Source organism: Oncorhynchus masou, chromosome 30, assembly GCF_036934945.1.
Source record: "Oncorhynchus masou masou isolate Uvic2021 chromosome 30, UVic_Omas_1.1, whole genome shotgun sequence".
NCBI classification, from domain to species: Eukaryota; Metazoa; Chordata; class Actinopteri; order Salmoniformes; family Salmonidae; genus Oncorhynchus; species Oncorhynchus masou.
In genome coordinates, this window is record NC_088241.1 from 23,962,810 (window position 1) to 23,986,248 (window position 23,439).

Consider the following 23,439-nt stretch of genomic DNA (forward strand, 5'->3'; position numbering starts at 1 on the left):
TTATAATTTACAGGGGGTTGGCTTGGCTAGCAGGGCCTAAAAAGGGTGACAGGTACAGTACAAACAAGGGAAAGTGAGCAAGCACAGACGTGGCAATGAGGTTTCACACACATAGAGACTGTGTCCTTAAAGCCAAGCAAAAGTAATGAGATCAAGTGTTTATGATCCTGGAAAAGCGAGGGCACCTATATACTCTTGAGAGTTACCATCAATTTCTCTCCCTGGAAAAGACAGAGGGAGAGAGAGAGAAAAAAGAGAGTGGGAGCTTGAATGTGATGGAGAGCTCAGTCCCATGGAGCCGGGGTTGAGAATTTATGGTCAGGAAGAGGGATGAAAGTGTAATTTACAGTCCAAACTCTACCGTTCCCCTGCCCTCCCCTCTTGTAATGAGAAACGGCTGTTTTTGTTGCACAGGATGAAGGCCTGGTAGATTAGACCAGAGTAGACCCATCCCCCTCGCTATGACACATCCTTCGTTTTTATTTCTGTCCCTGCTTTTACAGCCGCTGCCCAGGCTCCATCGTTTGGCCCAGTGCTCAGAGACTGCCACAACTGCTTGCACCAGCTGGGCCATTCCCGTTCCACCTCCCAAGATGGCCTCCTGTCGCTCCCAGCGGCATGCAGTGCGGAAGCTGGCTTTCCATACTGTTGCTCCAAACCACCATCACCTGGATGAACTGAAATTCCCCAACCTGCCTCACATTTCAAGCAGTTTTCCCATGCTTCAATGGAATACATACAGTATAGTCTCCATATGGCCATTCACAGCCATTTTATACAGTCTATGTTAACGGTCCAGCGCTGAATGTACTACCAACACAGCTCTCCATTGCCCAGCATGATTATACTCTATGTCAGGGATGGGCAACTTTGATGGGGTGGGGGCCACAAAAAAAATCTGAACTTATCATGAGGGGTTGCATACCCACATCCATACCCACACATGCAGTCTGAGCCGGCCCTAGCCTTCTGGGGGTCATAAGTCAAATTTTGTTGGGGGTCTCCCTCTTGACAGCAGAAAAAAACACTGTTTTAGCATTCATTTCCTGCAATTCTGCACATTTAGCCTGGGCCGTAGAGAAAATGTTTCAGTTTTTAAGTAAGTTTGCTGCAATTCTACAAATGTAGCCATAGGGCGGAGAATATTTAGCAATTTTATAACCAATTTCATGCAAATCTACTCATTTTGCCATGGGGCAGAGAGAAAAATGTGCCGTTTTACAGCAATTTCCTGAAATTCTACACAATTTGCCATAGGGTGGAGAGAAATGTTTGCAGTCTTTAATATATCTGAGTGAAAGTGGCTAAGAAAATCTATGGGGACCCCCGATCGGTAAACCCACCATGATTATTGCAAGTTTAGATAGCTGTCTAGACTAACTTACAAATCTAAAACATTTTAGCTGACAGACTAATTGAGTGACTGTCAGTGATTGACATAACAAGAGAAAACATTCTGTTGCACAACCACATTTCGGAATTGCACCTTGTGTATTCTTCTATTCTAACTCTCAACAGTAAATTGAGACTCGACTTGACTTCCCATAATACATTTTGGGAAATTGATCCCCAGGCCGTGAGCTGCCAGTTTCACATCTCTGCTCTGTTGTTCTACTCTTATTGTGCCACTGAATGAGATCAACATTATAATAGAGACATAATGGAGACATAATAGAGCGGTTGGAGAGATTGACTGAGGGGACTGCGCAATGTTGTCAGATTTATGTCATTTTAATTTGGGCTTGTGCATCGTGGTTCAGTTTTTATGGAGACATTACATGAGATTTGTGCACTTCCTTCAGCAATGACAAACATATGCCGTGAATGTGCTGTCATTATACATTTAAAGAGCCTGTGAAAGGCAGTCTTAATATGTGTGTCAATTATTATGGTGAGTGTATACAAATACAGATCATTGGTATAAATGTAGGCTACTGTACTGTATATCTATGGCATATACAGGCCAACTACTGTATGTGTGAAAAGTAAAATCCATTGAGAGACCACGGAGAACAAAAAGGAAATGGAAACATGGAAATGGAAATACTAATAATAATATTTGATTGCACAGGAAGAGTCCGACTACTGTAAAATATACAATGATCATGCTAGTGTGTCTGCCATGTTTACTGAATCTGAAGTTTATTCAAGCTTTCACAGAAGTAATCAGATATATCATAATGATACTAATAGTCATTATGATCAATGATATACTGATGTCGACATTTTCAGTACCACTATCCACAATATGAACGCGTTAACGTATACCTTCTCATGAAGCTAATATTTTTGTGTAAAGCAAATAGACCCAGGGAAAGCTAAACAAAATGTGAAAATGATTGCTCAAAGATTAGTGTCAAACGGTACAAAAGCTTTAGTTGCTCTGTCGTATCAGGCTGACAGTAGTTGAATAATGCAGTGATTATTTCCACTGACAGAGCTGTATATAGCACAGAACACAAAAGGCTGTGCAATATGTTGGACCCTGTTGCAAAAACACATGATTACTGAGCAGCTGTAGATGGTTTACATGTAACCAGAGGCATATGATTATGGAAATATTGATGCGTTGATATATAACTGTGCCTTTACAATGGTCTCTCTCATCATATAAACCTAGCAAAAAAAGAAACGTCCTCTCACTGTCAACTGCGTTTATTTTTTAGTAAACTTAATATGTAAATATTTGTATGAACATAACAAGATTCAACAACTGAGACATGAACTGAACATGTAACACAGGTGTGAGTAATATACATTGAATAATGTGTCCCTGAACAAAGAGGGTGGGGATCAAAATCAAAAGTAACAGTCAGTATCTGGTGTGGCCACCAGCTGCATTAAGTACTGCTGTGCATCTCCTCCTCATGGACTGTCCTAGATTTGCCAGTTCTTGCTGTGAGATGTTAGCCTACTCTTCCACCAAGGCACCTGCAAGTTCCTGGACATTTATGGGGGGAATGGTCCTAGCCCTCACCCTGTGATCCAACAGGTCCAAGACATGCTCAATGGGATTGAGATCCGGACTCTTCGCTGGCCAGGGCAGAACACAGACATTCCTGTCTTGCAGGAAATCACACACAGGACGCGTAGTATAGCTGGTGGCATTTTCATTCTGGAGGGTCATGTCAGGATGAGCCTGCGGGAAGGGTACCACATGAGGGAGGAAGATGTCTTCCCTGTAACGCACAGCGTTGAGATTGCATGCACTGACAACAAGCTCAGTCCGATCATGATGGACCCTCCACCTCCAAATCAATCCCGCTCCAGAGTGCAGGCCTCAGTGTAACGCTCATTCCTTCAACAATAAATGTGAATCGGACCATCACCCCCGGTGAGACAAAACCACAACTTGTCAGAGAAGAGCACTTTTTGCCAGTCCTGTCTGGTACAGCAACGGTGGGTTTGTGCCCATAGGTGATGTTGTTGGCAGTGATGTCTGGTGAGGACCTGCCTTACAACAGGCCTACAAGCCCTCAGTCCAGCCTCTCTCAGCCTATTGCGGACAGTCTGAGCACTAATGGAGGGACTGTGCGACCCTGGTGTAACTCGGGCAGTTGTTGTCATCCTGTACCTGTCCCGCAGGTGTGATGTTCGGATGTACCAATCATGTGCAGGTGTTGTTACACATGGTCTGTTACTGCCAGGACAATCAGCTGTCCGTCCCGTCTCCATGTAGCGCTGGCTTAGGCGTCTCAGAGTACGGACATTGCAATTTATTGCCCTGGCCACATTTGCAGTCCTCATGCCTCCTTGCAGCATGCCTAAGGCACATTCACGCAGATGAACTGGGACCCTGGGCATCTTTCGTTTGGTGTTTTTCAGAGTCAGTAGAAAGGCCTCTTTAGTGTCCTAAGTTTTCATAACTAAGACCTTAATTGCCTACTGTCTTAACAACCGTTCCACAGGTGAATGTTCATTAATTGTGTATGGTTCATTGAACAAGCATGGGAAACAGTGTTTAAACCCTTTACAATGAAGATCTGTGAAGTTATTTTTATTTTTACGAATTATATTTGAAAGACAGGGTCCTGAAAATGGGACATTTCTTTTTTTGCTGAGTTTATATAAAATTTCCCATTCTACCAGATTGATACGTACACACACACACACACACATTAAGCTTATGTGCAGAAACACAAACAATATACCCACACAAATATACATACACTTGTGTGACCACTACTTCACAAAAACATTTTGCTGAAATTCTGTAACATTTACAGACAGGCACAAATGCACACACAGACACACGCACACATACTCACAACACACATACACAACACACAGTTTTCAATCCTAAACTTTTTATGCTGAAGATAGCAAAACATTCTATTTGAAATTAAGAATTAAGCTATTATGTGGGTAACCTTTGTCTAACACCAGATCAGGATTTGAACTAAAGCTGTATAAACCTTCTCTATATTGTTGCTGGTTTGTTTTGGAGTAGATTCTCTACAAACCAAAAATGTAATTAAAATTCCTTCAAAACATTCCTTCAAAACCACACATTTGTTCCAGTGCCTTTCTATTGTTTAATCATAAAATAGAATTAATTAAAAAATAATAATAATAAAGAATTTTAATACTGTTCATTGTCTCTATATCACTTACAACAACATCTCCTTAGAAATATCTACTTGCTACCATTCACAAAACATGAGTCGTCAACAATGAAAAATAGATTTTGAAAAGCACATCAGGGATTCTAATGGATTGTAGAGATCCTTGATCATTGTGAAGACTCCATCTTGAAATTCTCATATTCATATTCAGTGTGTTCCACTGTTAAGCCACTGGGATCTCCATCTGCCAACTCCATGATAAACCTGGGAGCGGTGAAATGAAACATGTTGACCCTACTGCAAGGCTTACAGTGGAACCCTCCACATTGCACATTCACCCTCTTCGCTCCACGTCTGATAAGTCCAAGTCCTGATCCTCATTTATTGCAGCAATCCTCCAGTTCTCTTAGAGCATCTTCTAGAATGCATAGCAGCATTAATCCTTTTCTTCATCAGTTTGATATTGTCTCCTCTGTCCACTGTCTGTCTCTTAATAATGGCCAATGCAGGTGGGTGTTGCCTAGTCGCCTTGTTTTTGTCCCTCCTTGTCCCCACTAAGTCCCAACGTGAGTAAGGCCTAGACTACAGTGCTAGGGGTAAGGCTGGGCGCGGAGGTGGCCTGGTTTTGGCCCTTTTTCCTCCTGCCGCCTCCCTTGCCACCCTCTCTTCCTCCTTTTCCTCCCTCTTTGCCCCCCTCTCTGCTTCTTTCTTTTCCTCCCTCTTTGCCACCCTTCTTGCCACCCTCTTTGCCACTCTCTTTGCCCTCGTGGCCATGGCCTCGGACGTTTTCTTTGTCTCGCCTCCTCTGCTGGTCTCGTCGCTCGCCCTTATTCTTATTCCCATCTGGATAGAAAAACAGATTGAAATGCATTATAACATGACAACGACACCAAAATAACAGGGTAGTTGGGCTTAGCTTTTATAAATAGGGCTTTGATGGTGTGTGTTTTAAGTACAGTAGAGTCAGAATGAGCTTGGTAGACCTTGACATTAACCCATTAGCCCACATTCACAACAGTTCAATAAAAGGCGGCATTGTGTGGATACCCCGGTTCCTAGCTTTCCTATCAGGCCCTTTAAATACCGTCCAATTGCCACTAAGCCCCAGATATGCAGCTCAGGATCCAGAGCCTTTCATAAATGCCACCATGACGCAACACAGTGCTGCATTGGGCTGACAGGAAACACACAGCAGTGCCATAACGACAGGCCGGAAAACAGTAATCAAGCCTTTGTGAGGAGTGTGGCCACGACTCCTAGCCGGACACGTCTTAACACTCGCAGAGACAACGGCTGATGGAACATAATAGTTCATTTAAACAGTTGGGAGCCGATCGAGGTGAGCTCCTTTCTTAAAGTCTGCCTTCCCTCTCCACTCCACCTCCCCCGCACCTTCCCCTCCTCTATCTCTCACTCTCGCTGTAGGCTGTTGTCTGGACTTCCACCTGGCACACAGTTTAAGTGTATAATTGCTCCCTAAATACAAACATCCATTAAGAGTTGCTTTCCAGGAACTCGGGATGGACAAACAGTTCAGGAGAGGATAAAATGGAGGAATGAAAGTAAATCAACACGGTTGAAGTGGAGTGCAAGAGTCCTTCATGTCCTGTACATACAGCTATAGATTGTTCAACATGCGAGCACTCACTGACATCCTCTTGACATTGTTGATTTTAATTAAGCTATGCCACTACACCGCTAAGCCACAATGAGGTTAACATGTTGGAGCTCTAAAGACAGCGTGTGTGGGTGTGTATCTGTGTGTGTGTGGCTTGCTCGTGTGTTCGATCAGGCGTGGGTGTAAACAACCTTTCACGCACATAAACGGGAATGGATGTTTGTGTCAGGTGTCAGACAGTGGTTGTTTATACTGGGCTGATGAGTACTCCCACGATGAGAGGAAACTGGGCAGTTAGGCTGAGGGATGTTTGCTATGAACTTGTGTGTTGAGTCTCCATGTTCCCTAGAAACAGAGACTCAAAACACTCACTAAGGGGGCTGGACAACATTCGCTAAGGCTAACTGTTTGACAACAGGAGGCTCATGGAGCATTATTGTTTGTTTGCTTTAATAATATAATATTATATTTAAACAATAAGGCCAGAGGGGGTATGGTATATGGCCAATATACCACGGCTACGGGTTGTTCTTATGCACGACGCAACGCAGACTGCCTGTGATATATTGGCAATATACCACAAACCCGAGGTGCCTTATTGCTATTAGAAACTGTCTACCGACGTAATTAGAGTAGTAAAAATACATGTTTTGTCATACCCGTGGTATACGGTCTGATATACCATGACTGTCAGCCAATGAGCATTTAGGGCTAGAACAACAGTCATATAATTAAGCAATAAGGCATGAGGGTGTGTGGTATATGGCCAATATACCACGGCTAAGGGCTGTTCTCATGCACGATGCAATGCATCGAGCCTTGAATGCTGATTGGCTGCCATGGTATATCAGACCGTATATTAGCCGTGGTAAATTGGCCATATACCACACCTCCTCGGGCTTTATTGCTTAATTATATAACTGTTGTAATAGGCCTAGAGAAAATAGACTATTTTCTCCATTCTGCACCATGTGCTTTGTTAGCTTGTTTTCTAAGTAATTTGTTTGTTATTTGAATGTATTTGAAAGTACGCAAAGACAAAAAGCCTTGATATTACTCAAATATGCTCCATCTCAGTATAAACCAATGAAAATCTTTATTTGGCAGTAGACCTGCAAACACTTACGTATTTAATGGCGCATATTTTGAATAAAGAGAACCCTGAAACTAAATGAGTTTCAATAAGCATTCCTATCATTTATTTAACAAGGACCTGGCAGGAGCACAGGTGTGCAGTTTCTTTCCCTTTGTTCGGTAGAAAACAGGCAGAGGCAGACCCAATACAGTAGTCCACTAACTAGAAGTAGTTGATGTTACTTTTCTTGAGACACGCGAGGCCAAAGTCATTAAAGCATCTGTCACTGTAGGGCCCTATTGGCCAGTTGGCTCCTGACATTGGGGGCTGTGTCACATTTCTTAGGGGAGTGTTGACAAGACTTGATTACTAGCTTTGTAAAGTATGCATGTGTTGCCTGCCTTGAGTAAATAAACAATTTCTGGGAGATTCATTTCTCCCGCTAATGAAAACAAAATAGAGACCATTTGAATTTGGAAGACATTTGTTTCTGTTTAGAGTAATGTGCTATAGTCAGTGAACCTGGGGAGTTACAGTAAGGGCCGTTTGTGTGAGTGTGTACAGCAGGACCTGGGATGATTCTCTCACTGTGTAAGGACTTAATTAGACCCGTGACAAGCCCACTAATGGACCGAGGGGGACTCCATCAATTTATGACAGCCATGATTGAAACTCCACTCCATCCAAGCTAAACAACTATGGCCTGACAAAAGCAATCACGCATTTAGCAAATTCTGTTTTCGTGCGGGCCCATTTGTAAAAAAGCTGCAGGAAGAAAAAGGGGAGAGCTTGGCCAAATCGACACAAAGCGTGAGATCTGCAGACCAGTAAATCACTGGTGTTATACAAGCACTGCCCCCTGTGTTTTTTTACAGCGGCCCCGTCGGCCAAGTCTTGCAGATGGATTCGCGACCTCGCTAATTTAGCACATGGCAAGTTTTTTTAAGCACATGAAAAAGGGCTCAGTCAAGGTCATGATACCCATCGCCTATGAATTAATTCACACGAGAACAACATTTATTTGTTATGCGCCTTGACAGGAGATCCTCACTCATTCTCACAACAGTGTATTCTGACACCAGAATAAGCAAAACAAGTTGAAGCTAATGCTTATCATCTCTCAATGTCAAGCTGTCAACATTTCACAACTGGAGTCACATCATACGTCTCAATCATATGTCTCAGACTCCTGAATCCTGAAACACCAGAGTCTGTTGTTCCAACACGGCATTCCTTTCCCTCATTTTCCCTCCTTTCACAACACCACTCGCTAAGTTTAGAAATGTGGCATTCGGCACTACATATTTATGTGGTTGTTTATAATATTTCACTGTTAATTATTCTTCTCAATCCATGACGGAAATTCTTTCCAGGATGCAGGTGTCATGCAGTGTAAATTTGCCTCTAATTTCTCAAACAGTGCTGTCCTGGTCCTGTCCAGTGTGAAGCAAGCCCACTCCTCCCTGAAGAATTACAAGCAAGAGCTCGTATATATCCTCCCTCTAAGGATTTCTACATCTAATGTTGTATAATGTTGTTTCTGTGTGCATTTTTACATATTCCATCTGTTACATATTGCTTAACTGACATGATTCTTCACTGATTCTTTACAATGGGTAAACTGACGTTTGTTGAAAGCTGTTAATCAAAATAGTAGCAGCCCTGAAATCCAATAAGTGTACCACCCGCTCATAAAGTTTGTGAATATTGCTTGTTTACTGCACACTAAGTCCTTGTAAAGAAATGTAAGCTTCCAACTTTGATTCAACATGTATATTAATTAGCTGCCAAATAAAATATTCACATGGATTAAAACCAGGAATTACAGTGGGAAAAGTAGGAGATAGAAACAGTGGCCAAATGGGCCCACCGCTGTCAGCCGATCCAAGCCCTACAAAACAAAACAAAACTCCTTTCGCTTCAAATCAACATTTACAAATCGACTCCAAACCTTTCTCTACCTTTTTATTGGGTCGATCACAAGGCTAAGCATCCCAGCCATGCTGGTCAATAAAGTTTTGACTGGTCCGTTTTATTTTATAAGGCAGAGTTCATTGAAACTTACTGACCGGGCCTCCTGAGTGGCGCAGCGGTGCTAGAGGCGTTACTACAGACCCGGGTTCATTCCCGGTCTGTGCCACAACTGGCTGTGGCTTGGAGTCCCATAGGACAGCACACAATTAGCCCAGCGTCGTCCGAGTTAGGGAAGGATTTGGCCGGGGGGGGTTACTTGACTCATCACACACTATCGACTCCTTGTGGAGGGCCGGGTGCTTGCAGGCTGACCCCGGTTGCCAGTTGAACGGTGTTTCCTCTGACATATTGGTGCTGCTGGCTTCCAGGCTAAGCTGGCGGTGTTTAGGTGCGCGGTTAGGCGGGTCATGTTTCGGAGGATGCATGACTTCACCTTTGCCTCTCCCGAGCCCATTGGGAAGTTGCAGCAATGAGACAAGATCAAAATTGGGGAGAAAAGTACCAAAATAATACAAAATACAAAATGAATACAATAAAAACACTTACTGACAAAAGGAGAGGCCTTTTGGTTTCTCGACTACTTGAATAAACTCCATCTTACAAAATCAACTACTACTAGGTCAGAGCCATGTAAACCTCACGCCTCGTTGAGCTTCAAAACAAAAAGTCCAACTCCAGCTCTTATCATCGTCCAACACAGTGCACTGCATGGCACCCTACCATCTACCTTGCCTGTTTGGCTCTTTAGGAGTGTTTGTTTACATGGTTCCCAGTCAGAGGCTCAGTGTCCTTACTGAACCAACACTTCTGATGTTCCCGGTCATGGTCATACATGGGGTTAGAGCAGGGAGTTTATGACTTCATCAGAAAAGGTGCTAATCACAATATTATTGACTTTGTAGTTGTGTTGAAGTGTTGTTTTGTCATCTTTCATCTACTGTCTCATTCCTGTCTTTTATCCATCCATATATTAATGATCTGTTTCACTCTATTTCCTCTTGTTGCCACTCTCCTACTGTAGGTTTGTGTTAGTCCTCACCTCCTTTTCCACATGGTGTCTTCTGCACTGTGCACTTCTGTCTCTCAGTCTGTGGAGCACATGGCCGGGGGGATGACGCAGAGACTGTGTCAGTGCTGGAGGCATGAAGAAGCTCTTGCATTCTGGTCTGTGTGCCTTTCTTAAAGCCACACGTCTTGTTCTTCTTCATACAGGGACCCCATGGGCTCCATTCGCCCAGTTCACATTCTACAGGTGGGATAGAAAATAGGACAGAAGTTAAATACAGTTTTACATGCACACACATAGATCATATGCAACAAACCCCAAGTGAAACCCAGTAAGCTTTAGATTCTAACAGGTCTTAAAGTGAGAAAATATTCACAGTGAGAAAATAATGCTGAGGAACTTATCTCACCCAAATCAGACATCACTAATTTGGCCTTGTCTTGCCCAAAGCCTCTATGTTACCAAGTCTGTCCAGGTTATCTAGAGACCTCAACTGTTTTACCACTAGTGACATGCTGTTGAGCTTTTTTATTTATTTTATTTCACCTTTATTTATCCAGGTAAGCTAGTAGAGAACAAGTTCTCATTTACAACTGCGACCTGGCCAAGATAAAACAAAGCAGTGCGACACAAACAACAACACAGAGTTATACATGGAATAAACAAGCGTACAGTCAATAACACAATAGAAAAAAAGAAAGTCTATATACAATGTGTGCAAATGGCGTGAGGAGGTCGGCAATAAATAGGCCATAGTAGCGAAGTAATTACAATTTAGCAGATTAACACTGGAGTGATAAATGAGCAGATGATGATGTGCAAGTAGAGATACTGGTGTGCAAAGAGCAGAAAGTAAACAAAAACAATATGGGAATGAGGTAGGTAGATTGGGTGGGCTATTTACAGATGTACTATGTACAGCTGCAGCGATCGGTTAGCTGCTCAGATAGCTGATGTTTAAAGTTAGTGAGGGAAAAATAAGTCTCCAGCTTCAGCAATTTTTGCAATTCGTTCCAGTCACTGGCAGCAGAGAACTGGAAGGAAAGGAGGCCAAAGGAGTTGTTGGCTTTGGGGATGACCAGTGAGATATATACCTGCTGGAGCGCGTGCTATGGTTGGGTGTTGTTATCGTGACCAGTGAGCTGAGGCAGAGCTTTACCTAGCATAGACTTATAGATGACCAGGAGCCAGTGGGTCTGGCGACGAATATGTAGGGAGGGCCAGCCGACTAGAGCATACAGGTCGCAGTGGTGTGTGGTATAAGGGGCTATGGTAACAAAATGGATGGCACTGTGATAGCCTGCATCCAGTTTGATGAGTAGAGTATTGGAAGCTATTTTGTAGATGACATCGCCGAAGTCGAGGATCGGTAGGATAGTCAGTTTTACTAGGGTAAGTTTGGCGGCATGAGTGAAGGAGGCTTTGTTGTGAAATAGAAAGCCGATTCTAGATTTGATTTTGGATTGGAGATGTTTAATATGAGTCTGGAAGGAGAGTTTACAGTCTAGCCAGACACCTAGGTATTTGTAGTTGTCCACATATTCTAGGTCAGAACCGTCCAGGGATGTGATGCTGGTCGGGCGGGCGGGTGCGGGCATCGAACGGTTGAAAAGCATGCATTTTGTTTTACTAGCGTTTAAGAGTAGTTGGAGGCCACGGAAGGAGTGTTGTATGGCATTGAAGTTCGTTTGGAGGTTAGATAGCACAGTGTCCAAGGAAGGGCCGGAAGTATACAGAATGGTGTCGTCTGCGTAGAGGTGGATCAGGTAATCACCCACAGCAAGAGCGTCATCGTTGATATATACAGAGAAAAGAGTCGGCCTGAGAATTGAATCCTGTGGCACCCCCATAGAGACTGCCAGAGGTCCGGACAACAGGCCTTCCGATTTGACACACTGAACTCTATCTGCAAAATAGTTGGTGAACAAGGCGAGGCAGTCATTTGAGAAACCAAGGCTATTGAGTCTGCCGATGAGAATACTGTGATTGACAGAGTTGAAAGCCTTGGTCAGGTTGATGAAGACGGCTGCACAGTACTGTTTTTTATCGATGGTGGTTATGATATAATTTAGTACCTTGAGCGTGGCTGAGGTGCACCCGTGACTAGCTCAGAAACCGGATTGCAATGCGGAGAAGGTTCGGTGGGATTCTAAATGGTCAGTGATCTGTTTATTAACTTGGCTTTTGAAGACTTTAGAGAGGCAGGGCAGGATGGATATAGGTCTATAACAGTTTGGGTCTAGAGTGTCTCTTCCTTTGAAGAGGGGGATGACCGCGGCAGCTTTCCAAACTTTAGGAATCTCGGACGATCCAGATTGTCCAGCACAGCTGATTTGTATGGGTCCAGGTTTTGCAGCTGAAGGAGAAGCTGGGGAGGCTCGGGCAAGTAGTTGCGTGGGGAGGGGGGCTACAGGATGCAAATATCTGCTTGAAAAAGCTAGCTGATTGCGTGTATTGGTTCCTGACTTCCCTGAACAGTTGCATATCGCGGGACTATTCGATGCAATTGCATTCTGCCACAGGATGTTGTTGTGCTGGTCAAGGGCAGTCAGGTCTGGAGTGAACCAAGGGCTATATCTGTTCTTTGTTCTATATTTTTTGAAAGGGGCATTCTTATTTAAGATGGTGAGGTAATTACTTTTAAAGAATGACCAGACATCCTCGACTGACGGGATCAGATCAATATCCATCCAGAATACCCAGGTCAGGTCGATTAGAAAGGCCTGCTCGCAGAAGTGTTTTAGGGAGTGTTTGACAGTGATGAGGGTTGGTCGTTTGACCGCGGACCCATAGCAGATGCAGACAATGAGGCAGTGATCGCTGAGATCCTGATTGAAAACAGCAGAGGTGTATTTGGAGGGCATGTTGGTCAGGATGATATCTATGAGGGTACCCATGTTTACAGATTTAGGGTTGTACCTGGTGGGTTACTTGATGATTTGTGTGAGATTGAGGGCATCTAGCTTAGATTGTAGGACTGCCGGGGTGTTAAGCATATCCCAGTTTAGGTCACCTAACAGAACGTACTCTGAAGATAAATGAGGGGTGTCATGACGTTGGCATGGGGAGTAGGTTTATGACAGTCATAAATACTTCTTCCCCCCTTTTTCCTCTTTCTACCCTACTGATGTTACATTTGCAAAAACCTTGGTTAACATAGAGATTCTGGGAACATCAGTAGGTGGGGGGAAATTAACTGTATTCTGGTAATCCGAACAATTGAACATATGCGGTGGTACTTAATGAATATGATGTCAGTTCGGTTGTCATCTGAGACATTCTCATCAATGATAAGATGACATAAACTCTACAGTGGACAATCACATCACAAACACAGAGTTATCGGATTCACATGGAATTGTTGTTCAATTTAAATGTTTGAATATGAAATTATTTGTGATGGGATGAAATGTGATTTTAGCTTCTAAAATATGAGATTTGGATTTTCATAAAATATGGCTGCTCAATCAGTGGCCCGCCCCTGTGAAGGGACATGGGCTATAAAACTTTTCAAACGCGCCCTCCTCTCCCTTCCTATATAAGCCCCTGACGACAATATAACTTCCTGTTCCGAGGATGTAAGACGACGGTCCTATGTCAGAATGGTTCAGATAATATCTACAGAACGAGGCCAACATCAGCGTGAGCTTTGGTTGCAAATGGTATGAACTTTGAACTCTTATTCACTACAGAAGTGATACCCCCTAGCCGTTGAGTTAGAAACAGCAGATGCAACGAGGGTTAGGAAGGAACAGACAGAGTATCCCATCTATCACCCAACGACATTATTACAACGTATCCAATTGACAAGCAGAGACATTCTTCAAAGGACTCGGTTTGGCAACACGGCCTTCCATCTACCACCAACCTACCGAAGCGCAGCTCAGAGTAAATAATTATTGCATTTTCCTTTTCCAAATGGGTGGTAATTTAGAATGCATAAGATACTGTATTTACGATAGCACAGCTTCTCCCTATGTCCCTCAGTCTTCCTGCTCTTTCATTCAAGCCCAGCCCTTTTCTTTTGTGTAACCAGCGGTCATATCTGTTCCGCCCGCTAGGGACGTTTTCCTTTATGACGTAATTTGTAATCAAGTTATGATTTAAATATGTGTATGTGTAATTCTGTGTGATTAGTTAGGTACTTAGTAAATAAACAATTAAAGACACTTTTGTATTGCTGACTCAACTTGTTAGCCAGGGTTCGTGCAGATAACTAAGAATTTACAACTTTCAGATGAGACTGAATTAAGGTGACGATTAATGTTGACTACTATTGATGTAAAATATTACAAGGTCTTTAAGAGTTTATTCGGAAGATAACATCTCTATAAATATTATTTTGTGGTGCCCGACTCTCTAGTTAATTACATTTACATGATTAGCTCAATCAGGTAATAGTAATTACGGAGAAATTATTTTATAGAATAGCATGTCATATTACTTAATCCGGCATAGCCAAATACACGACAGGGGCAATGAATTCACATATGGTGTCCAGGGCACAGCTGGGAGCTGAGGGGGTTCTATAACTGGCGGCAACAGTGAGAGACTTATTTCTGGAGAGATTAGTTTTTAAAATTAAAGTTCAAACTGTTTGGGCATAGACCTGGAAAGTATGACAGAACTTTGCAGGCCATCTCTGCAGTAGATTGCAACTCCTCCTCCTTTGGCAGTTCTATCTTGACGGAAAATGTTGAAGTTGGGTATGGAAATCTCAGAATTTTTGGTGGCCTTCCTAAGCCAGGATACAGACACGGCAAGGACCTCAGGGTTGGCGGAGTGTGCTAAAGCAGTGAGTAAAACAAACTTAGGGAGGAGGCATCTGATGTTGACATGCATGAAACCAAGGCTTTTCAATTACAGATGTCAACAAATGAGAGTGATTGGGGACACAGAAGGCCTGGCTTAATCTCCACATCACCCAAGGAACAGAGGAGGAGTAGGATGAGGGTACGGCTAAAGGCTATCAAAACTGGTAATCTAGTGCGTTGGGCACAGAGAATAAAAGGAGCAGATTTCTGGGCGTGGTAGAATAGATTCAGGGCATAATGTGCAGACAGGGAAATTAGAGAATATATGACAAGAGCAGCTGGATTGAGCACTTTTTGGAAGGTAAGGGAGCAGGGCAATGCCAGAATGTCACCCTGGGGGTTGAGAGCTCCTCTCTGAAGAGTCAAGTGGCCTGGGGCATCCAGCTAGCACTAGCCTTGCAGAGTAATTTCATTAGTGCTCTATTTGCTTACTTGTGACAGAAATAATTTCGAAAGAAATCAATAAAATGTCCTTATCATCCAGCAGGCCTCCCTTCGAAGTTCAGCGCGCTCGCTGGTGATTGAGAAACAGCAGAAAGAGAAAGAAGAAAAAGAACAGAGGACGAGAGCTCAACAGCACACAGCTTCTCCACACCAATGAAGTCTTGAACTGAACTCTCATATGGCAGGCGATATTCATCCGACTGGCAGAACATACTTGGCTGCTGATAGCTGAAGGGTATTTAGTATACCATGTGTGATGGGTTAGGGTGAACGGGGTACATTATGGGGTCAAATATGCACCTGAGAAACATTTAAGACTTTGTGACAGGCTCTCAACACATGGTAGCCTAGTGGTTAGAGCGTTGGGCTAATAACCAAAAGGTTGCAAGTTTGAATCGCTGGTGATTGAGAGAAAGGTACAAATCTGAACAAGGCAGTTAATCCACTGTTCCTAGGCCGTCATTGAAAATAAGAATTTGTTCTTAACTGACTTGCCTAGTTAAATAAAGATAAAAAAATAAAAATAATATGCTTAATACTTAATGTGTGGGACTTACAGTAATATTCTCTGAGCCATTGAGATTGTGAACTAACATTTTAGCCATCTTATTCAAAAGCTAAAAAGGCAACATGCCCTTAAACACAGTTCATAATCCAGTTCAGTGTCAGCTGTGAGTGAAGCTGTGAAAAGAAGAGAGGTCAGAGGTCACTCACCTACACACTCCATGGTCCCGTTGGTGGTGCTGAGGCCTTCAGGGCAGCTGGGGTAGCATCGCCCTCTGTGTGAATATAAGCCCTCCTTACATTTTGTGCAAAAATTTCGATTGAAACACTCCTCACAATTCTCTATTTTACATTCTGAAAGGAAAAGGGGGGAAAAAAGAGTCGAAGAGAGGAGAGAATGAGAAAATTAAAGCGCACTTAGTTGAGTTCATATTCATTGTGTTAACATAGTATACATGTACATGTTGCATTAACTGACAGCATAACACATCACTGTTCATTGTTCTGGCTTCAAGCTTCCGTGTTAATACAGAATAATGCAGTATTACTATACAAAAACAGCAAAGTATGTTTAAAAATGTGAAGCCTTTCTGCTGCACGAAAGGATCCTCTTCTCCTTGGGGGAGGACAAGAATGTAGCCTGATTTTTATCTCCTATGAGAGATTTATTAGTGATAAAACAATGGGGAGAGACTCTTTGGGGGGATTCTGCATGAATAACACCCATGTCTGAAAAGCATATGCATACCACGGCTATATTTTTTGGAAACCGGGTGGCCGGTTACTGGCCAAGAGTAGAGAGCATGTCAGTGGATTTCCAGAGGTCTCCACGCACCTTTGCCTCGTTAAACTAAGCTTCTCCAGTCAAACAAACAACTACTTTAAATTGAGGGTAATTATGGGCACGGGAGAATGAAAAACAGACACCTTAGAGGACTACCAAGAGCCCCCCTTTCTCATCCCAACCCTTCTCCTAGCCCACCTTTTTCATTACCATCATTATCTTATTCTGAAATAATAAAATTTTCTCTGCCAAAATCAGAGTGTAGAAACAGAGGCACGCTAAACGAAGGTCACAGATGTAATCCTTACATCTCTGGATTGGAATATCCAGTCACAAAACACTAGACACCTTTCCCATAAACAACTAAAATAAAGAATGTCTAGTCGGCTGGAGTCTTGCCAGGAGTTCGAAACGAGCTAAAGGGAAGAATCCTCGTTGGGATTTTAATGCCCTAACCTCAATTATTACTTTAGGCTCTTGACAGCTAAATTTGATGTTAGTGATGTTTGGAGAAAATACTTTTACAAATGTAGACCTAATCTAAAACAAATGTGGCTAACAAGACATCTTGGGGATTTCGATATGTCCTAAATGGATGGGGCTGACTGGATAATAACAGCAGGTTAGCCACGGAGAGGCTTGAGAAGGAGGTGGAGGAGACTAACCAGCATGCACAGCGGCCTTTCGGGATTCAGTGGACAACATTGAAACAATAACGACTAAGGTTAAGTTAATTTCAAGTGACAATAAAACATTAACAAAAATGTGGGGATTAGAGTGAGCCAGAACTTTTGTTGTTTTAATCCACATTTGATTATTTCCCCAAACCTGCTTCCTGAGTACCTAGCAGACAGACATGTTCTGAGGTTATGGCCCTGTGTTAATGTTTTCATACAGTACATATACAAATGTTTGTCAGGCTATTGCAAATACATGTCTTGAAGCAGAGTACGCTCAATGTTGCACTATATTACAAAGTTACACTGAGGCCAATATGTTCAGGTAGATCCTCATTATGTATCTTGTTTTCTGATTTGAGGTAGCTACATGTATAAACAACGCAATGTGGGGTAATAACTATTGTTTTATTGAACAGGACCCTATTTCGGTCCATATTGCTGGAATGAGGAGTATCACACATACCAGCCTCACGTATTCCAACCTGAAACTTCTTCTGCTGATAAGCAGATAAGATTCCCTGCTGCGAAGGGCTTGGCCAGGAAGGGATATCCTTGCGCACCAGCGACTCCTGTGGCGGGCTGGGCGCAGTGCACGCAAACCAGGTTGCCAGGTGCACAGTGTTTGCTCCAACACATTGGTGCGGATGGCTTCCGGGTTGGATGTGCACTGTGTTAAGAAGCAGTGCAGCTTGGTTGGGTTGTGCTTCAGAGGACGCATGGCTTTCGAACTTCGTCTCCCCCGAGCCTGTACGGGAGTTGTAGCGATGAGACAAGATAATAACTACTAACAATTGGATACCACGAAATGTACCCCCCAAAAGAAAACTAAAATGGGTGTTTCTTATTTGGACAGTTATTCCCTCCCATTTTCAGTCAGATTTCTTCAGTTTGGTGACTAATGAACATAATTTTTTTCAAAAGACATGTACCTTATGACTCATGAGTTTACCTGTTAGGAAGTTTGTTTGTAATAGAAAAAAACGAAACATTACAGACATCTGCTATTAGATGATGTTGCAACAACCTATCTAACAAAACAACTTGCATACACCAAAACAACCTGCGTGTTCTTCCTGTAACAAAATATAATGACTACAAGCTGCCTTGCTCTCTAATTACCTATCATCATGCGCACTTTCCTAAAAAATAAGAAGTAGATATAATTTACCTTTGAAGAGGCAAGTTTAGATGTATGATTCACAAGGGAACTTGCCAAATGAATCATTCAGTTGTGTCCAGAAAATATAAATTTACTTTTAAAAGATGGATGTTTTGATACATAAATGGTAAAACTCAATGAATAGGGACAGTGAACTGGCATGAACCCCTGGCTCGCGAGACAAAAAAAAAGAAAAAAAAATACATCCTTGAAAAAACATACAAACAGTGCATTAGAAAAAAAAATATTTTGAGTTTCTTCCATTCCTGTTTTCTACCCACAAGTAAGAGAAAACAGAACACGAGCCGGGCCCTTGGCACCCCTGGTTCATAAAAAAGGTATACGCGCCACCAGAACCAACATGGAGGAGTTTTGTAAACATTGACATGTATACCAACCCTATTTCAACCCACACCCCTTAAAGGAGGGCTGAACCTACTGATTTGTTCTCTGTATTTTTGGTTGCTCATTAAGAAATGCAGCTGCCTCGACTGAAGACAAATGAGAGTTGTCTTGTGGGTGTGGTTTAATGTGGGTGTGTGTTTGCATGTGGGAAGTGTTAGTATATTTACTCTGCCAAAACAGTACACAGTTACAGTCACTCACTCTTCAAGATAACTTGAAACAGTCTAACCAGGTCTTGTGTCTGGAATTAGCCTAAGCTAGCTAGTGCTAGCCAACTTCTTTCGCCAATTAACTTCAGCCGGCTGGTGTGCGACCGTTGAAAAAGTGGTTTGACTGTATAGCCTATGTCACGGGCTAATTAGGGATCATCAATAAATGACACAATGTAAATGTCATGTTTAAGTTCTCATTAAATGCTTTCAATATTTCAATATGAATTTCTACAATTTATAATCAGTTTAATGGTTTTTAGGTCATTGACATTTGGAGCTATTGAAATGTTCAAATATTGTCCCATGTACACTACCGGTCAAACGTTTAAGAACATTGTAGAATAATAGTGAAGCCATCAAAACTATCAAATAACACATATGGAATCATGTAGCAACCAAAACAGTGTTAAACAAAGCAAAATATATTTTATATTTGAGATCCTTCAAATATCAAGGCAAAGGGTGGCTAACACCTTGGCATTCTCTCAACCAGCTTCATGAGTTTATCACCTGTAATGCATTTCAAATAACAGGTGTGCCTTAATTTGTGGAATTTCTTTCCTTCTTAATGTGTTTGACACAATCAGTTGTGTTGTGACATGGTTTGGGAGGGGGTATACAGAAGATAGCCCTATTTGGTCAAATTTGGTAAAAAAATACAGCTCAAATAAGCAGAGAGAAATGACAGCTCATCATTACTTTAAGACATGAAGGTCAGTCAATATGGAACATTTGAAGAACTTTGAAAGTTTCTTCAAGTGCAGTCTCAAAAACCATCAAGCGCTATGATGAAACTGGCTCTCATGAGGACCGCCACAGGAATGGAAAACCCAGAGATACCTCTGCTGCAGAGGATAAGTTCATTAGAGTTACCAGCCTCAGAAATTGCAGCCCAAATAAATACTTCACAGAGTTGAAGTAACAGACACATCTCAACATCAACTGTTCAGAGGAGACTGTGTGAATCAGGCCTTCATGGTCGAATTGCTGCAAATAAACCACTACTAAAGGACACCAATAAGACGAGACTTGCTTGGGCCAAGAAACACGAGCAATGGACATTAGACCGGTGGAAATCTGTCCTTTGGTCTGGAGGCCAAATTGGAAATGTTTGGTTACAACTGCCATTTCTTTGTGAGACGAGTTATGGGTGAACAGATTATCTCTGCATGTGTATTTCCCACTGTAAGGCATGGAGGAGGAGGTGTTATGGTGTGGGGGTGCTTTGTTGGTGACACTGTCTGTGACTTATTTAGAATTCAAGGCCCTCTACAGCAATATGCCATCCCATCTGGTTTGGGCTTAGTGGGACTATCATTAATTTTCAACAGGACAATGACCCAACACACCTCCAGGCTGTGTAAGAGCTATTTTACCAAGAAGGAGAATGATGGAGTGCTGCATCAGATGACCTGGCCTCCACAATCCCCCGACCTCAACCAAATTGAGATGGTTTGGGATGAGTCGGAACGCAGAGTGAAGGAAAGGCAGCCAACAAGTGCTCAGCATATGTGGGAACTCCTTCAATAAAATCATTCCAGGTGAAGGTGGTTGAGAGAATGCCAAGAGTGTGCAAAGCTGGCATCAAGGCAAATGGTGGCAATTTGAAGAATCTCAAATATAAAATATATTTTGATTTGTTTAACACATTCGTGGCTACTGCATGATTCCATATGTGTTATTTCATAGTTTTGATGTCTTCACTATTATTCTACACTGTAGAAAATAGTAAAAATAAAGAAAAACCTTTGATATTATTCTACACTGTAGAAAATAGTAAAAATAAAGAAAAACCTTTGAGTGAGTAGATGTTCTAAAACTTTTGAACGGTAGTGTATATTGTGTAATTTACTGATAGGGATATCGCAAAGTTAAACCAAATTTACAATGGGAAATACGCCTTAACTCCATGACTTACATTTTTTTCCTTAATCGTCTTCCAAATCTCTGTATTGAACGAGACTGACTTTATGATTACTCTTTGTAGTCAATTTTGACACTAGAAGGTCATTTTTTGGTTCAGTTTGTCTTTAAAGTTAGACTCGGCAAAATGACGTTACCACAAGCAGCACCACAGATATTGAGATGAGTGAGATGCAAGACTTTGCTCTCACACAGTCACACACAGTATGTGCGCATGTGCTTCGCACTGTTCACAGCGTGGTAGCCAGGGCACCAAAATAGAGGAGGTTGAGCCTCACTATTCAACGCTCTTAGTTGTGCAGAAATTGCCCCACTTTGCTGTGTACTTTCTGCATCTATGCCATACCGCTTAGTCTACCTTTAAACTGTCTGAACATTACTGCAACAGAACAATAATTCTCCTGCCATCAGTTCAAGGCCCTGTCTCAGTTCAAGGCCCATCTCCAGCTTGACAGATGCTGGTCTTTATGAGTGTGTTGTTGTGTTGCATGTCATTGCTGTGGCTGTGGTCATGTAGTGAAGACAGCTCCTTCCACACATGGCACAGCAGTTCAAAGTGGAAATTACACCTCACTTACCACTGGACCACATTAGTGCCCATTGTGTGTTTACCATTATGGTGACACATTGTGATGATATGCATGTGGTACTGTGGAATATCTTGAATATGGTTTGTTTTGTCCAACAGAGAAAAAATGTCAATACAAATATAGGACACCTTCTTACTGAGGCTTTCCTGGTCAGTTCACATCATAGTCACGAAAAACTCCTCGCCCTACTTATGACATAGTGCATTTAAAAAACGAACAACGAAGTCCAAGAATCCAAACTCACGAATGCATCTGTTGGTATCGGGAGTCCGCATGCCGAAGTATCCCTGTGGGCACGAGGCGAGGCACACGCCTATCTGGCGGATGTCGTTGCGCTCCAGGAGAATGAAGAGTTTGGGCTTACATTTTATACAGCCATTGTATTCGGAACATCGCTCACAGCCATTTGAGCAAGATGGTGGCCCCTCAGTGCTAACTGTGGAAAGAGGAGGGGAAAGAGAGAAGGAGAGGGAGAAAGAGAACAGTCATTAAAAACCAGCATATAAGGTCCAGTTACCACAAAGTGAATAAAGAGAAGTGTTTATCTGTTGGCTACAAACACTAGATTCAACACTGGCAGTATCAGTGAGGACATGGCCCTTGTCTATTTTTGCACCACATAGCCATAAACCTGGCAGTAGTTCATGTAGCAGCTAATCTAACCAGGGGCCATGCCAAACATCTTTGTTTGAACAGTTTTCTCACTGTTTACTTGAAACTGCTCGCCGGAGATCCTAAACAGATTTTAGTTGGAGAAGGCCGGGTGTTTGGGACAGACATCCCGCTATGATCGATTCCACATCAGGCCATGACATCACACAGCAGTGGCCCCCCTGGGGTCAACTAACAGTGACTCAGCCATCGGGATCTCGCCAATTACACGAACGTGCACGCCAAAAAGCGAAATGCGCACAAATGCGTTACGTTTCTTCCCAACACTTCTATACAGAGCTGAACATGTTTTTGTGTTTTAACCACCCGCCCACGAAGTGGAATATAACAATCTAAGAATTTTACTGAGCCACAAAACTCTGTCTCAAAGCACCCCATCTGCATTTGGCTCTCATCCACATATAAGCCCATGATCATACTTCATATCTTCATATCCCTATTCCCTCATCTTCCAAAAAGGCTAGAACTCGGACACTCTGCTCTGCTGCAGCCAGTCATTTAAATGATTGCTCTGAAAGCGTGTCAATATGCACATCCTGTTTCTAGGGGCCATTTGGTGCCAAAATGGCGGTCATCCCAGTTGATTTATAGGCCTATGTGGTATTAGCATCTAAATATACACACTCACGCTGCAATCAATCTGCCATCCCTGTCTCCCAGAGATAAGTTGGGATGGTAAAAGCTTTAAAAATGTTCCCCCCGCAAATCAAATACGCCATGCCTGAGTCATGGTAACCTCGCATGGGGATGCATCCAAAGTAGCCATTACACAGCCAGAATCTTAACACTTGAATAATGATAAAAAATAATAATCACACTGTGTAATAGTTAACCAAAAGGTGAGGGGGGTGTGTTCAGGTTGTGACACTATTGTCTGGGAATGGAATGCCATGTATTTTGGGACAGTTTTTTGACCCTGCTGATAGAAGTCACGTACTAGAGCGTGAGTAGCCATATAACTACTCTGGATGAGGTGTTGTCGAACCAGGACAGATGGGCACAGAACATACAGAG

At 42.6% G+C, this 23,439-nt stretch overlaps 1 protein-coding gene across 3 annotated transcripts in view; it reads right to left on the reverse strand.

The window, feature by feature from the left end:
- Positions 1-1,822: 1,822 nt before the first annotated feature.
- LOC135522390 (R-spondin-1-like) overlaps positions 1,823-23,439 on the reverse strand; it is a 35,411-nt gene continuing 13,794 nt past the window's right edge. For all 3 annotated transcript variants that reach the window (XM_064948590.1, XM_064948591.1, XM_064948592.1), the window contains 4 exons: positions 21,998-22,189; positions 16,211-16,354; positions 10,272-10,478; positions 1,823-5,408 (listed from right to left, as the gene is read on the reverse strand). In XM_064948590.1, coding sequence (XP_064804662.1) covers positions 5,143-5,408; positions 10,272-10,478; positions 16,211-16,354; positions 21,998-22,189 — 809 coding nt within the window. In that variant the 3' untranslated portion in view covers positions 1,823-5,142. The remainder of the gene's footprint in view (positions 5,409-10,271; positions 10,479-16,210; positions 16,355-21,997; positions 22,190-23,439) is intronic.